Source organism: Apostichopus japonicus, chromosome 14 (assembly GCF_037975245.1).
Source record: "Apostichopus japonicus isolate 1M-3 chromosome 14, ASM3797524v1, whole genome shotgun sequence".
Classification (NCBI taxonomy): domain Eukaryota; kingdom Metazoa; phylum Echinodermata; class Holothuroidea; order Aspidochirotida; family Stichopodidae; genus Apostichopus; species Apostichopus japonicus.
In genome coordinates this window covers 27,024,757-27,043,135 of record NC_092574.1, presented here as the reverse complement: position 1 = coordinate 27,043,135, position 18,379 = coordinate 27,024,757, and the positions used below count along the sequence as shown (strand labels likewise).

General features: G+C 37.4%; 1 protein-coding gene across 4 annotated transcripts; it reads right to left on the bottom strand.

Annotated features, from left to right (window-relative positions):
• Window positions 1–4,418: 4,418 nt before the first annotated feature.
• Window positions 4,419–14,413, bottom strand: LOC139979857 (protein FRG1-like). Of its 4 annotated transcripts, none has more exons than XM_071991018.1 (8): window positions 14,259–14,413; window positions 12,717–12,811; window positions 11,642–11,767; window positions 11,298–11,470; window positions 9,068–9,172; window positions 8,620–8,711; window positions 5,875–5,985; window positions 4,419–5,487 (listed from the first exon to the last, which is right to left on the bottom strand). In XM_071991018.1, the coding sequence occupies exons 1-8, from the start codon at window positions 14,318–14,320 to the stop codon at window positions 5,451–5,453; spliced, it is 801 nt and encodes a 266-aa protein (XP_071847119.1). In that variant the 5' UTR covers window positions 14,321–14,413; the 3' UTR covers window positions 4,419–5,450. The 4 variants fall into 4 exon arrangements, with proteins under 4 accessions (XP_071847119.1, XP_071847118.1, XP_071847115.1 ...); XM_071991017.1 differs by having other exon boundaries at window positions 12,717–12,817; window positions 14,259–14,389; XM_071991014.1 differs by lacking the exon at window positions 14,259–14,413 and adding an exon at window positions 14,098–14,198 and having other exon boundaries at window positions 12,717–12,817.
• Window positions 14,414–18,379: the final 3,966 nt, after the last annotated feature.

Here is an 18,379-nt window from a genome sequence, read left to right as displayed (position 1 = left end):
AGAGACCTGCATCTTTATGGGAGGACCAGTTGTTGAATTAAGCACTTAACAAAGGCGGGGTGTGACCGTCGAATGAATAAAGCCAATTTTCTTGTGTGGGCAGAAAATATACGAATCGAGAAGTCAAATGGTGCATTCTGAGGAATTTAGGTTTTTTAAGTAGCTCTTAAGGACAGTTGTGCTAATAAATAATAAATTCAAAATTTCTCCGAATGGCAAATTTAGGAACCTGGATTTTTATGGGAGGGCCAGAGGCGAATGAAGGAATTTATCGTGGAGGGGTATTGCACTGAAGCCGTCCTACTTTGGAGGTTGGAAGGTTCTCCCGCGAAAAAAAATGTGATTTAAAATGGTGCATCTGAGACATATTTAGACTTTAGGTTAAGTCTATGTAAGTAGCCCTATAGAGGCAAGGTTTTGCTAATAAATGCAAATAAATGTTTAATTGTTCACTTCATTCCATCTGAGCAATTGAACAATTCACCCCCCCCCCCCCCCCGGCTACGGCCCTGTAGTTGGCTTCAGTTAACCTTATCACAAAAAATATATTTTGTGAACGTATGTACATAACTATACTAAACTAGATCTTGAGGTATAATGGGTAACATGGCTATAACAACAACATGACTATAGCAGCTTAGCACCCAGGCTTAGCACGTGTAGGCTATCTGTCTCAAAACTCTTATGGAAAATATAATGATCTCAAAACACTTAAAAACTATCATGAGTGGCATTGCTAACCAAACAGAACAATATAATTTACACATAGTGTTATATTGCTTGTATGTGAAATTAAACATACTAAAAATATTGAGAACAAAAGTAATAAACTGGAAAGGAGAATAGCCAATGCTGCGCGTTTTCATTATCTGCTGGCTTGGCAGAAAGCCTCAGCGGTGTATGGGCGTGGCTCTTCATTCATTTTACGCTATAAATGAAATCTGTAATTCTTATTTAACCCAGTTAAAAACGTTTTATCTTTCATCGGCGGGTTGAGCAGATGAGAATAAACATTATAACTACTAATCTCATAGCACAGTGTTTGAGCTCCCTTTATGAGATACATGAGTCATTATGAATCTGATGGGCCTAGTGCCTACACGAGTCAGTCACCAAACATGGGGGGGGGGGCAATTGATAGATAATTCAGAAACCGGGGGCGTGTCCCCTTGTCCCCCCATAATTGACGCCCCTGCCCAATTGTCCGGGACCCTGCTTCGATAGGATAAACTTGATTTCGGACGATAGTCATGGGTCATTATTAGATTATAGTTGGCTGCCCTAGATATAAATTAATTATATCCGATGAATTCCAAGTTCATATTGCCTAATCAAACATGAAACACGTATCATACACCTCCAGCGTTACAGGCACGGCATGGAAGGGGGTAGTGGCTGAAAATCCAACTGGATGGGTTTTTACGGCAGACAATTCCGACTGCTGCCTTTGTATTCCCCCCTCCCCCCCCCCCCCCCCGCGCTACTCGTTAACGATACGGTCAGTGTCAGTCAGACATCCCATCTTTCGCGACTGCACTTTTGTTCCGAACTTATTTCGATACATTTGTACCCACTGGCACTCACTTCACAAACTTATTACCCCACCCCACCCCCCACCAAATATTTTTTGTGAAAATTCTGGCAATATGCTGAAAACTTTTCGGGCACCTACTGAATGAAAGATAATTTGCAATGTGTTTTTCAATGGTTAAACTTATATTATTATTACCATAAATATTGTAACGACTTCCCCAATAATTATAACCAATACAGAAGGGCAATAACACGGAAAATGAGTGTACGTTACAAGGATGCGATGGAAAAACCGATTCATGCCTATATGATATGCACATTAACATGTGGAACGCGCGCAGAAAAGTTTGGTGATATTTTTCGGGGGAGTCGTAACAGCCCCCCAAATCAAATTGGGCTTCTACGCCTATGACGGTAGTTCTATTAGGCATTTTTTGGAGTATTCAAAATCATACGAAGTTTTGTATTGCAGAGTATAAGAACCGCGAGATACAAGTGGCATGGAAAACGTGTTAAAATATGACTGATTAAAGGTCAATTTTGACCGAAATATTTCAATTTTTAGGTCATTCACGATCACAGGAATATATGAATATTATTATTATTATATATTATTAAATTTATATCAATTCATGAAATATGTTGGCAAATGTTTATATATAAATATATATATATATATATATATATACATATACATATATATATAATTATATATATATATATATATATATATATATATATATATATATATATATATATATATATATATATATATATATATATATATATATATATATATATATATATATATAATTAACTGGAAACGATTAATATGAAGAGCTACTGATTTGTTTAACCTAAAACTGACATTTGAACGTTCGGCTCTTTGGTATGGAGAGGAATACGTAAACAGTGCAATTATCGAAACAGCAGGGTCAACCCCGAACATGCCGAATGACATGTATGCAGTTCCAAGCCTTTTCCATGTTGGAGGAGTGGGACGGGGAGGGGTGATGTTGAAAAAGAAAAAGAATGTAGGGTTAAGCATGGTTTACAGTAATGTCCTATTTTGATTCACGAAGGTATGTTTTGTGACCTAATGCAAGAAAACAGAAACATTACAGACTGACCATCAGAAATGTTACTTTACTCCAATGCACCACTTTTCGTCGAGTTTATCGTTTAATCTATGTAACACGGACATATTACGAGTTATACACGAAACTGCACGATCATTCTTCTAAACACAGTTCTACTGCTAAATTACTTGGGAGTTTGATTATAGGTAGCTGCTGATGAAACTTGTTTCCCGAGCTTGTATACATGTGATCAAGCTGGACCACGATTTTTGTATATTTCTATTTACTTATTGGCGAATACGACTGTTTCATAGTGTCCCCATCTCACTTGTGTGTTTGGGATGGTGGGGAGGGGGTAGGAGGTTGTGAAGGAGATCATGCAACCACCCCCCCCCCGATGGTTACGCCCGTATTGGTGCATCTACTAACCCTGCGTTATCTATAACACCAGAGGACCAAATTTAGTCGTTGAAGGGTGAATCGAATATGTTGATATGTCCTTCTTCAGATGTGCCCGAAGAGAGGTTTCCTCATTCTGAGTATATGAACATCGGAAACAAAACTATTCCCTACTTCCGCTCTCCATAATTTCAGAGATTTTTTTTTAAGACCACACATAACAGTTTATAACATGATCCAGGCAGGAACCATATATCCTGTAAGTGAATGGATTCCAATGCCATTAGGAAGTTATTAATGAGAAAACGTCATACTTTCTTTGAATCATGTGTTCGCCATCATGAACTATTCAATAAACCATTACATTAAAGCCTGCAAGTTGCTATTACTTTATCTCACACTGTACACACAGACTAAGGCTATGCTGCTATTTTGTAGTATCGAATTCATCATAGTTCATTACAGGTTCGAGAATATTCGTTATTGTCAAAGCAAACATCACGGATTGCATTTATGTCAGATGTAGGCTACTGAGCGACAATCGCAAACTGTTATGGTACATGTGTATTAATTATAATTTACCAGATTTATACTTTTATCGAATATTTTGGGGTCGGTTTAGCCAGCCAAACACCAAAATCTGTCCCCAAATCACACCACAAACACAGAACCTCTCAATACATGTTGCTATGAAAGCCAACGTATCACCAAGTAAACAACCCTGATTCAAACAACTGAGTTATCAATTTATCCCTCTAATTATTAAATGGCTTCCAATTCAGCTAGAGGAGAGAACACGTTGATGTGGTGTATCAAACGTCTTATCACTCTCATCAGAAACAAAACCAAACAGACAGTAATCTGACTTTCTCTTGTTGTAAGGAATAATTTCTAGCTATTTCGGAATTTGTAGTCACCAATCACTTGGACTGATTGCCAACTGCAAAACACCAAGTACAGAAATCATAACCAGAGCATAAGATTAATACAACATCAATATGTTTTATTAGGGTGGGAGAGTGAGATACAGAGGTGGGGGGGGGGGGGGTTGTTGACATCAAATCCCTATTTCTATTTGTGAGAATGTTTTGAATGATAGTACTGGACGAATGAAGGTTATTTTGGATGTCACCATGTAAGTCAGTTTCATAATTCTAATTGAAAGAGAGTGGACTGGGAATGATTACATAAGAGGGAATGATTACATAAGAGGGAATGATTATATAAGAGTTCACTAGACAGGCCTAGATATTCTAAGGATTCTTTGCCAATTTGAGAAAGCATTCACTTTTTTCTGTGGCATTGCCACGATAATTTGTTTGTTTCAGATATTCATGGTTTTTAATTTCTCAATACATTGTTGTTCAAATGTGAAGCCAAGTTCTGGAATGAAGAGTAAAATAATCATAACATCTTCGGTGAGTTTTGTAATGTTAACACATTTCTCTTGAGTATAACAGAAGTTTTGCAGAACTGAAAAATAGGTGATTCATCAAAGCTGGATAGCCCAAAAATTTACATTGCAACCCATTTCACTCAAATTGTTACCTTTCATTTCCTCTCTCCCTCGTCCCTAACTCAAATGACAAATGCAAGATATTAAGTCTAAAGCTAAATGTACAAGTTGAGACATTCAAGGTCTGTCCAATCAATGTTGTTATGAACATATCAGTGTTTAATGTTATACAGACCTGGTCCATTAACCACATTCACTTATGCAAGTAGTACATTGTCCCTGGAAAACATCTAGTCTATGTGATTTACCTTCAACAGAGAGAGAGCTGAACAAGAATCTGATAACTAAACGAATTCCTTGACAGTAGCAAACAAGTTTAGCCATGATCGTGTTAAATGCCATGATCGTGTTAAATGCCATGATCGTGTTAAATGCCTCATGTTGCAAAGATCTATCAGATAAAATAAGTTCACTTTCTTGAAATTAATAATTTGTTGTGACATTAATAAATTCTCTCAGATTTTAGTAATGTAGTAAGCATGGCACTGCAAACACAACTGATTGTTAGAAGAGATAATCCATGTATTGATTATAATCCCTTGCCATGCTAATTCCACACAGTCCACATCGATACTAAGGATCTGTATCTGTCTCCTTCTCAGATAAGTCTGCTTGCCTGTCTCTCTCTGTCTCTGTGATTCACAGGATCCCCAACATGACTCTAACATATATACAATATGAAACATACAATCAATGAGCTCCTTGATCATGCTTCATGTGAAGTTTTGTAAGGATTGATTGATTTATTGATCCTCTCCATGAATTGAGATCAATCTGTAACTTCTTTTCAGCAGTTATGTAATATAATATACAGATATCATCAACACTGACAATAATACTGATGAAGACTGAATGATCAATATATCCAATCAGGAGGAGGAGTGTCTGTCTCTTAATCCTGCAGTAGGTTGTCGACTTCTCTCTCATTTGCAGTATCGATCAGCTTTCATCTTCTCCCTCCTGAAGAAATGGAAACAATCTTTTTGCAATATTGAACAATCATAACATTTTGAATATAACGTGCTGTGATTTTGTCGTCACACCAACCTTCTATTTTGTCACACCAACACATTAACCATCTATTCCACGGATTAGTTACAATAAACCGAGAATATATTTGCAAAATACTGATAACAATTTCAACTATGAGAGTTAATTATTCCACTATACAGCAGTACTACATGAACAGCGGGTATGGAGGAAATACCTGGTAAACCTGGTATGTCGGTATACCGACGCAACCTAAACAGCAAACTATTCACTCTTTATGTAGCCATACTACAGTAGTATGAAATACAGGAGGCCAAATCTATGAAAGGAGAAGTTATTATGGATTTCTATAATCACCTGTCTAGTAAAGCCTCATGAAGATTTCCATCTGTTCTGGCCTTCTTTAAGATTTCACTGTTATTTTGGTTCACCCTTACTCTTCTGTCCTGCCAGCTTTGGTTCTGTCTCCTACATGAAAAACAAGGATGAACACAAGATAATAAATGAATCTCTCAAGACTTGTGATTATTCGTTCCTATTGTGTAGTTTGGTTGTGTTTCATTTGTGAGATACCGTGTTTGACTTGCCACCAGATTTACTCAAGTAACTAACGATACACTGCACTAATCTATCCTCACAATGTGCACAGGATGATAGAATAGCTACACTTCTTATCAACAATTACACCTCCCTCACACCCACCATCAGCAGAGATAGTTACATGTTGCTAAGATGGTGTTACAGACTTAGGCTTCATAGTAACCAATGACACACTGCACTAATCTATCCTCACAATGTGCCCAGGATGATAGAATAGCTACACTTCTTATCAACAATTACACCTCCCTCACACCCACCATCAGCAGAGATAGTTACATGTTGCTATGATGGTATCATAGACTAAGGCTTCATAGTAACCAATGACACACTGCACTAATCTATCCTCACAATGTGCCCAGGATGATAGAATAGCTACACTTCTTATCAACAATTACACCTCCCTCACACCCACCATCAGCAGAGATAGTTACATGTTGCTAAGATGGTGTTACAGACTTAGGCTTCATAGTAACCAATGACACACTGCACTAATCTATCCTCACAATGTGCCCAGGATGATAGAATAGCTACACTTCTTATCAACAATTACACCTCCCTCACACCCACCATCAGCAGAGATAGTTACATGTTGCTAAGATGGTGTTACAGACTTAGGCTTCATAGTAACCAATGACACACTGCACTAATCTATCCTCACAATGTGCCCAGGATGATAGAATAGCTACACTTCTTATCAACAATTACACCTCCCTCACACCCACCATCAGCAGAGATAGTTACATGTTGCTATGATGGTATCATAGACTAAGGCTTCATAGTAACCAATGACACATTGCACTAATCTATCCTCACATCACAATGTGCACAGTATGATTGTATAGCTATAGTTCTCATCAACATTACAACTTCCTCCCTCCCACCATCAGCAGGGATAGTTCATGCTATGATGGTGTTATAGACTTAGGCTTAGCCTTCATAGAAACCAAAGACACTCTGCACTAATATATCCATACTTCTCATCAACAATTACACCTCCCTCACACCCAACATTAGCAGGGATAGTTACATGTTGCTATGATGGTGTTATAGACTTATGCTTAGCCTTCATAGTAGCTTTTGAACAGAACAATTCTGACAGTTTGTCACTGTTGCAACAAACATGAAACAGTGACCAGTTTATCCAGAGAATCACAATGACAAAAGAAGTTTGCAATAATGCAAATTTATGATGCAAAATGCATCATGTAAAATAAAAATCAGGTGCTTTGCATTAAAATGTAAAATGCATAGAAAGGTTGAGCTTAAAGGTTTGTTCTAGATACTGGAATGATCTCATAAGTGATAGGTATTACACTATCCATTTACTTCATAAATTGTTTCTAATGTTATCTAGAGGATCTGGATTAACTAAACACATTATTGAAGATGCAAACCATTAGACCAAATTATGCAACATGTGCTTGAAAGATAATCATCTTACAGGTAAAACTAACACAAGGCTGTTTCACATTAATCTACGTCTCCATTCCTATTCTCAGTATATCATCTTACAGGTATTACTCACACATAGCTGTATCACATTCATCAACATCATCTTACAGGTATTACTCACACATAGCTGTATCACATTCATCAACATCATCTTACAGGTATTATCCACACATAGCTGTATTCACATTCATCGACGTCACCTTTACACCTATTACTCACACATAGCTGAATTCACATTCATCGACGTCTCCATTCCTACTGTATTCTCTGTACATCATCTTACAGGTATTACTCACACATAGCTGTATTCACATTCATCAACATCATCTTACAGGTATTAATCACACATAGCTGTATTCACATTCATCTACATCATCTTACAGGTATTATCCACACATAGCTGTATTCACATTCATCAACATCATCTTACAGGTATTACTCACACATAGCTGCATTCACATTCATCAACATCATCTTACAGGTATTACTCACATAGCTGAATTCACATTCATCTACATCTCCATTCCTATTCTCTGTACATCATCTTACAGGTATTACTCACACATAGCTGTATTCACACTCATCAACATCATCTTACAGGTACTACTCACACATAGCTGTATTCACATTCATCTACATCATCTTACAGCTATTATCCACACATAGCTGTATTCACATTCATCAACATCATCTTAAAGGTATTACTCACACATAGCTGAATTCACATTCATCTACATCTCCATTCCTATTCTCTGTACATCATCTTACAGGTATTTCTCACACATAGCTGTATTCACATTTATGAGCAACATCTTACAGGTATTACTCACACATAGCTGTATTCACATTCATCTACATCATCTTACAGGTATTACTCACACATAGCTGAATTCACATTCATCTACATCTCCATTCCTATTCTCTGTACATCATCTTACAGGTATTTCTCACACATAGCTGTATTCACATTCATCTACATCACCTTACAGGTATTACTCACACATAGCTGTATTCACATTCATCTACATCACCTTTACACCTATTACTCACACATAGCTCAATTCACATTCATCGACGTCTCCCTTCTCAATAGTTGGTGTATCATCTTTCACCTTCTTCACCAAAGGAGCGTTGCAACGAATCTGCAAGAGCAAAAGGCAGCAGTAGTTAGAGGAAAGTTAGGCTGACGAATAAACTCTGTTGATACAAGGCAGCTACAGGCAGATTAACTGTATGTCCATGGATGACTTGAGGAGAAGAGAGGGAGGGCATAGAAGACTTGAAGGAAGGAAACTATTTGGGGCATGAAGAAAAACTATGGTGACCCAAATCAACTAGCCCCATCTGCCTGACTGCTCTGTAGAAGAGAATAAATATTATTATTCTGGGATACTTACATTAATGTATTCTTCACTGCCTGCTGTTTTACTAGTTGCCACTATGTCACCACTCTCATTATAGGGTAAGAGAATAAACATTATTATTCTGGGATACTTACATTAATGTATTCTTCACTGCCTGCTGTTTTACTAGTTGCCACAATGTCACCACTCTCATTATAGGATAAGAAACAATTGTTGCAGGCCATTAAGGCTGTTTTACCCTGTAGTAGAAAACAAAGACAATGTATAGCAGACTCAAAACTACCCTTTAAAGCAGACACAGTGTAACCAATTCAGTAAAGGTGAGTTTAGCAATGATTGAATTCATCTTTGGGGTAAACAGAACTCAAATTAGATTGATAGCAATACCTAAAAGACAGAAGAAGAATATATGCAAGCTAGAGACTAAATAATGGACCAGACCCAAATGTGTGAAATTCTCCTAAAGACTTGTATCTTACCAGTGTTGCCTTGTGTTCCATTTAACCCCTCTCTCCTCCCCCTTAAATCAATCAATAAACAAAAATTATATTGTTCCTAATATCCAAAGTCAAGCAATGTTTAGTGGCGCTTAGAGTCTAAAAAATGCTCTTGAGGAGAGATAGTTGTTAATTTTTCTTATAATAGTGTTGACATTAGAAGCTGCTTTTATGTCAGTGGGAAGTATGTTTCAAAGTTAGAGGTCTAGAAAATGCTCTTGAGGAAAGAAAGGTGTTAATTTTTCTTATAATAGTGTTGACATTAGAAGCTGCTTTTATGTCAGTGGGAAGTATGTTTCAAAGTTAGAGGTCTAGAAAATGCTCTTGAGGAAAGAAAGGTGTTAAGTTTTCTTCTAATAGTGTTGACATTAGTAGCTGCTTTTATGTCAGTGGGAAGTATGTTTCAAAGTTCAGGAGCTGCACCTACAGAGAATGATTGTTGGGCAGATGAAGAAATCTTCCATTTTGGTTTGTTGTTTCATTGTAGATGAACGCTGGTGAGCAGGAAGAACTATATGACTCAATACTTAAAAGTCAAATTGTTGGAGCAAGTCAATAAGTTGGAGCAAGACCATTGAAAACTTTTAAGTTAATTAGCAGAAGTTTAAAGTCAACACACGGTATGAGATAGAAACCAATGAAGCTGTTGTAAAACTAGAGTGATGTGGTGGATCTGTTTTGTGCAAGTGACAATCCCTGCTGTGTTCTGAGCATACAGCAGAAGTTGCAATTAAAATGGGACAGACCAAACAGTAGGGAGTTACACACCTTCCAACACATAAAACTTTCAATCAATCCATTTCCGCCAACCACCTCCCAAAATGGACGTTAATGTATTGCAGCACAGATACTTCATCCCAGCATATCATACTTCAACAGAACTTAGACATTTTGAAATTACAGAGCGCTGAGCAACAAGCTGTGTGCATACTCGGAATTTTGTACCAAATTTATTCAATAAAACAGCGAACAACACTTCAATACACAGTGAAAATACAAAATGTTTTCAGACAGCTTGTTGCACTATTAAAAAATCAGATTATAGGAAAATGTGGATTGACTACTAACTTGGGAACTAATCTCTGTTAAATGCTTGTAGTTAGCTATGTATGTAGCCCTGTGAAAATTCTGTGAGGGCTTCCCCATTGTTCTGCTCCTATTAGCTACTAGTGCTGAATTACTTTTTTATGGAAAACTCTTTCCTTCATGGGATCATTCAAGAATACAGATTAACATTCTTAGTCAAGTTTGTTTAGTGTGAATTTACAAAAAACAACTTTCCATGGGACAACCTGGAAGGAGAAATCTGGTTGTCCAAAAGTAACAATTGTTCATCTGTAAGGATTGTTAAAGGATGGCAATGATATGGTTAATGAAAATCGGACTGTTTAAGGTCGTGTTTCAATGAAGTGATGGTATGAATGTGCACCTTGATACTGGTATTTTCACTATTTGACATCAACTGTCTATTGGTGGTGTGCTTTAGATTATCCAATGGGAGTCAGTGTTAATAAGCTGCCCGGAATTGGGCGACAGTCATTTTACCATAATACTGTAGCCACATATTCATGTTGGGAAAGTCCAATGATTAATTTGCTGGCATTTACATGGTTTTACCTCATTTTTAAGTTGCTTTCGTACCGAATACCTTAATAACCTCCTGACCCCATTGGTAATTTTTGCAGTCCACTTTGCTTTCTAGATGATGCTTAGTTTGCACATGCTATAAAAATCTTGATTGGAAAAATTAATTACATGAAACTTCATTACTAAAATCACACACGAGTTACAAGACTGATTTGTCCTGCATTGTGATATGGTCATTCATCATTTAGGCTTTGTTTTCAATCAAACAATATTAACTCACATCTTGAAAAACAGGTTCAAACTGCTCCCTCGGACCCATTGCTTCAGCTCTGCCAATAAGTTTACTTGCAGCATCAACACCAAGATATTTACCATAACCGGATTTCAGACAAAACTTTCTGTCGGACACGGGTATAACCCAATACTGTTCTGGTGGTGCAGGACCTTCTGCAGCTGAGGAAGAATTTATAAAACAGAGAAGTCAACGAACATTAACCATCATTTGGGTGTGCCCTCCCCAATCCCCCTTGCCACCCATGAGCCATTTTGCAAGCCAGAGTGATATTTGAAAGAAGAATATTCAGAAAATCCAGCATGTTTCTGATTTCAGAGTGAATAACTTACATTCTTTGTGCGGTCCACCAAGGGTGAATAATCCAGTGTCAAGGGAATACACATAGGTACCCTTTCCCATCTCAATCGCAATACTGCCCTCTATTTCTGAAAATGTAGACACACACCACCAACCACCTAAAAATTGGGGAAACAGGATAAAAGTGATGTTAGAAACTGCACACTATACAGTAAGCTATTCCATTCATAGCATTTCAACAAATACAAATTTACACCAACAACTGAAAACCAGTTAAAGTGTTCAAAAGATGCCTACATTTATGTTAAGTGACCAGCTGGAAGAGTCACTCCGACAACATGAAAAGATCAAAGTACATAATGATAACAGTTGTGCTGTACATGCTCATAAATTGTGTAATGCCAAATTGTAATAACACATGTGTGACTTGTTCATAAAATGGCACCATGTTAGGAATGATTAGTGAAACTATTTAAGGAGTGGGGAGTGCAATGGTCAAATGGGAAGGCTATGGTATAGCGGGTTCAAGTCTTAAGCAGATCATTACATTGTGTCTTTTAGCAAGGCTAAATGGTCATTGCCTCTCTTCACCCAGGTGCATAACTGGAATGTGTGATACAACTTATACATTTATAGTTGCATTGCCTGGTTTGTAGCTGCGCATAAATATAAATATAATATATGTTTGGAGGAAAAATCAATTAAGAGACACAAGAAAGTTTACATGGTAGCTTAAAATAACCTGAACTTTTATGATAAAATTTAATCCTAGAGCAACAAGTTATTTGTCTTCTTTGGAACCAGCTGCCTGTGGATATATACGAGTGGCGGTTTATGTCTCGGTCTACAAAGGTCTCATGAAAACGGAGTAATGTTTGTATTTTTGCTTGTGCTTAGGCTTGGTGTTTGTTATTATTGTGTAGTTTATAATTGTTTTTGTAAAGCGCTGTCATCTTTTGTAGAGGGCGCTATCAAATACCTAAAATAATAATTACTTTGCAAAAGCTGAAAAGCAGAAATAAACATAACTTCCAAAAGAATTTAATGAGATACAATTTAATTAAAAGATATTGCTTAATAATCAGGCCTACTAAAGTTGTACTTTACCATTCTGTTCTGCATCGATCTGCCTTGCATCTTTTTCTTCATGTTCTCTGTCAAGCTTACGCTTCTTCTTTTTCTTCTTCAGCTTCTTAGAAACGCTGCCACTGTAGGATAAGATAAAGTCTCATTAAGTGGGAAACGTTAATACAAAAGGATACTAACTTTCACCAATGTCCATCACTTATGTGTTTCAATTGTGAGCAAATTTTCTTTAGAGCTGCATAAATTTTAGAAATATGCCGTCAACAGCTTATTCAAGTTTTGAAACTGGTGGTAAGTATACTTTGTAAAAATACATAAATGTTTTAATTCATTTATGATGCACTTCTACAATTCATGACCGTCACATGATGAAGGAATGTTGTCTTACATGCTGCATTCCAAAATTCAATGTCCAATAGCAGTGTTTTTGCTTAGATGCAAACTGCAGTATCACTAAATATGGGTTTCAATTGTTCTCCGCACACGGTACTTTCCGCACATTACTTTCCGCTGAAAAAATTCTTGTGCAGAAAACAACTTTTTATTCCACTTACCTGTACACTATATTTTTCTTCAATTTTAGGATACCAAATTCAGGTTGATGAAAATAACATGAGAAAGTATCAAAGAACGTCGATAAGGATGGTTAGACTGAGTTCATGTCAGAAAAGTTAAGCTGCTTATAATTTACAGGAGGCTTGGGGTGTATGTAATTAGGGATCACTTAAAGAAGTATGCTTACAAATTTGTGTGCGGAAAACAATGTTTTGTTTCAGCGGAAAGTAAAGTGTGCGGAGCATAACTGTATATGAGGGTGCTGGAATGGTATTTATATTTTTCCTTTATTACAATATATATACAATTAAAATCTCAATTTTTTAACAAAATATATGGCATACAGTTTGGACAAGGTTCTAGCAAATAACATTGTCATGCCTTAGTCTATCCTCTAATAATTATATCTATAGGCTAGTCCTACCTAAGGCAAACCCACACCATCAATTTTGAATTTCTCAAGTTTGAAAATGCCTGTTGACTTGTGTTTTAGCCTTAAGTTACAGTAGGTGTAGTCTGATTCTTTCAAAATCTTGTTTTTCTTAGAAAATTTATCACTAGCCATGACTGACTTGGCCTACAGAAATCAGTAGGTCATAGCTAGGCTAGGCCTTGGTCCTAACACAGTAACATCTAGATTTGACACTAATGACAATTAGGTCTAGGCCTAGTATAAGTAAGTACACATACTGCCCTATGCTAGAAATATTATTAGTATGGACAGGAGTACCGTAATAATATCACATATTATTAAATGTGTTGATACTAAACTGGAGTACTTGAAAGTTATTACAGAGTTAGAGTGGAACTACCCTGTACACTGTGTTAACGTTACTGTTAGACTAACCTCTTTCGTGGAACTAAGCCTAGCCTAGCTAACACTAACAGAGTCCTAAAACATATTTGTATTGTCTGGGCGTTGAAACGTGTCATTTATTCAGAGACGATTTAAACATAATCAGGCAGTTGGAATTCCAAATCAACGACTCAATCATGACATCATTGTACCTCGAGCTTGATGATCCTTTGAGGTTTAACTTTCCTTTTCTGACAAAGTCGTAGGCTGACATTGTATAGGCTCGTCAGATTTCAATATAAATCACAACACGGAGTGAGTCTGACAACTTGTTGAAAGTGGATTGGTCTATGGAACGCCATTTGGTATTAACAGTAGTAAATTCGTGGTGGGGGACCCACTCCCTATATAAAGATATTCAGTTTTCACAATACTATAAACAGTAAGAAACAAAAAGTTGTGTACTGACTCCCAGACCGAGTATGAACATAAACGTATAAACATTAAAGTATTAACCAAGACTTGATGTAGAGTGCTTTGCCCTATATTCATGGCTTTGGAATGGAAATGCACAAGGTACCTGTGCACCTTACATATGCCATTTGCTTCTTCACAATGAACCCTCCTATTTGTGGTAACCAAGGCGTACATTAGTATATTTTGCTGGTCGTTTGGCCAACTTAGACTCCCCGGTAGATGATAAAGTTTACCATGAAATGAAGAGAAAAAGAACTAAGTAGTTAAAAGGGAGTACTCTTTTTAAACTGAAAATGTTTACACCCATTCATCTATTCAGCAGTAATGTAAATGCAAATAATGTGTATCTCTATCTAATGTACATGCTATGTCCTACTATAAATGTATACACTATGTACCTTTAAGTAATTTATATATACTATGTACATATATGTTATATGCATAATATGTACACCTATGTGTCAATTATCAAGGAACCCACGCTCAAGCGCGAGGATTACAAGAACTACCGACCGGTCAGCAATCATACTTACGTGTCTAAGCTAGTTGAGAAAGTGGTTGTGGGGCAACTACATGAACATATGGAGCGGAATGACTTGTATGAACAAAATCAGTCAGCATACAGGAAGTATCACAGTACTGAGACTGCACTTGTTAACAGTGGCGGAGCGTCCATACAGTCAGAGGGGCGGATGCCCCCCCCCCCCCCACGGACTCAAATGGACTGCTGGTGCCCTTTTCAGCTTTTTACCACTTTTTACTTATTCGCGATTATTGACTTTTTTATTTCGCTCTCTAATACCTATTGACATTTGTCACATTTTGTTGGTGTAATTTTCTGACAAAATGGCGATGCAAGGGCGGCGGAAGCACTTTTAATCTAGGGGGTGGGCACCGACATCAAAGGGCACTTTGCAGTAATTCGATTGGACTGATGCAGCCTTATATTTAATATACCCTTTATAACTCTTATTTGCGTATACACATCACTCCATCAACGCCCCCCCCCCCCCCCCTCAAGGAAAAATGCATATAGCACTGCAATATCCAATGTGCAAATTGGGAAACAAGGAACAAGTTTTCTTTTGAGACAAAATGAGGTTGCTAAAATAGTTGCTAATGTAGGAATCTTCCGAATTAGAGTTTATTTCTTGTTAATATCTTAACATTATTTTTCCATTCGAAATAGCTTTGAGTTTGACCCACAGGCGTAGCCAGGATTTGCAAAGTTGTATGCACGACTATCTGAGCGGAGCGCCACCATCAGTTGGCGCGGAGCGTACAAGAAAATTTTTGGTTTTACAAACCCCTCAGATGGCCGGAAATGGCCCTTCCCGAGTGTTCATTCTGGTTCCCTGGCCTCTTGCTAACTTGAGACACCTCAATTTTTATGTAGCAAAAGGGCACATTTTTAACCTGAGGAAAAGTGAGGGGCACGTGCCCCCTGTGCCCCCCGGTTCCGCCGCCCTTGTGGCGATGACACCTATTTATTCTTCGTTTATCTGCAAATTAGCAAGGCCCGGAAAGGGTCATTTCCGGTGATCTAGGGAGTATCTTTACTCAAACAATTTCTGTACGCTCCGCGCCAACCTGTGGTGGCGCTCCGCTTAGATAGTGTCTAGAGACTACTATAGGGTCTCTAATAGTGTCGCAAGCGCCCCTACAGACCATTCTCCCCCCCCCCTGACCAATACCCCTAGCTCCGCCACTGTTTGTTAAAATAACCAATGACTTACAATGCGCCTTGGACAGAAATCATTGCGTGTTCTTAGTGATGCTTGATCAAAGTGCAGCGTTTGACACTATACGATCAAGATCTTTTACTACACCGTCTTACTGAATCGTTTGCAGTCACAGGTACCGCACATTCATGGCGTGTGTCTTATTTGAAACAACGTACCCAGTCAGTTATGATAAATACAAAGTCTTCATCTTGTAAGGACTTACTGACAGGCTTATATATATATATATATATATATATATATATATATATATATATATATATATATATATATATATATATATATATATATATATATATATATATATATATATATATATATATATATATATATATATATATATATATAAAAATTGTAAAAGAAGTACAAAGAAGTTTCTGTCACACATCACAGAAATTACGATAGGAACTACAAAGATTGCTGCAAGTGTATCAGCCCGTAACATAGGAGCCGTTTTAGACTCAGAATTAGGCATGATCCCCCATATTAACAGTATTGTTAGGACGTGCTACTCGCATCTCCGGCAGATATCACATATCCGCCCATTCCTGACTCGTGATGCCACTGCTACATTGGTCAACGTTATCATCACGTCTCGTCTGGATTATGTAAATAGCCTGCTGTATGAACTCCCCAACTCTACAACTCGCAAGCTGGAATTGGTTCAAGAAAATGCTGCTCGTATAGTTTGTAAGAAAAGCAAAAGAGACCATGTCACACCACTACTGGAATCACTGCATTGGCTTCCAATAGATTTTCGAGTGAAGTTTTAAATTAACCTACTCACCTACAAAGCTCTGCACGGTCTCGCCCCTACTACCTGTCTTGTCTCCTTACAACGTACAAACCCAGCAGAACCATACGGTCATCATCGAAGGAATTGCTCAAAGAGAAAGGAACAAGATGCAAGACCGGCGACAGAGCCTTCTCAGTCAGCGCTCCCAGATTATGGAACGCCTTACCGAACTCTGTGCCTGTATGCAGTTCTCTTACCACTTTTAAATCTGCTTTAAAAACATATTATTTTAGACTCACTTTTACTGGGTAATTGACTGTGTTTTAACTTTTATTATGCATAGATAGTACGTTTGGAACTACTTACTTAATTCTTAACATTTTTTACTTTTAAATGTATTTTTTATTTATTTACTACGTTTAGGGTTCTATTTTTATCGTTTAGTATTGGGTGTTTATTACTATCTGTTTTAGGCTTTTACAATAATTGTCTTACTGTACTATAGTTTCTCATACTTATTTATACTTAAACATTGACTCTATTTTACTATTTGCATACTTCTGAAATTGTTTTGGACTATTGCGTTTTAGTTTTTAGTATCTTGTAGTATACGGATGTGTTTTTTATATTGTTGCTTTTGGCTGTTACATTTTTTTGCCTTATTGGTTCTCATAAGCGTACGGGACCATTTCAGTTTGGGGGGCAGAAAATTTTGTGCCCGAAAGTACCCGTGACACTATCTAAGCGAAGCGCCACCATCGGTTGGCGCGTAGCGTACAAAAAATGTTTTGGCAAAAACTGCCACTCAGATTGCGGGAAACGGCACTTCTGAGGTCTTGCAAGTTGCATCTAAACATTCTTTATTTTATAATCTCACGTTTTAGAAATTTACACTTCCCCAAAAATTTGGTAAAGTAGAAGAAGAAAAAATGGTAACATCACTTTGAAGGGGAAAAATGGGACAGTATATTTTTTAAGCTCCTATTTAGTTACCTTATTTATTATTTTAACACGGTACTCAGCTACCTCCAGAAAAAACATACATTGTTTAACGACACGTAGGCGGGATAATGTCGCTGTGTCGGGTGAGACTGCAATTTGTCTCACAAAAAAGTATAAAATATAACAAAGAATATGATAAACCTGTACTTCTAGGCTTGTAGGCACCCCCCCCACCCCACCATCCATGAGAAAGAAAATGTTCCTTATATACACTCATGTCGGGGATGTCCAGGTCAAGGGCGGCGGAAGCACTTTTAATCTGGGGGGGGGGGCACCGACATCAAAGGGCACTTTGCAGAAATTCGATTGGACTGATGCAGCCTTATATTTAGTACCCTTTATAACTCTTATTGTATTATCTTATTTGTGTATACAC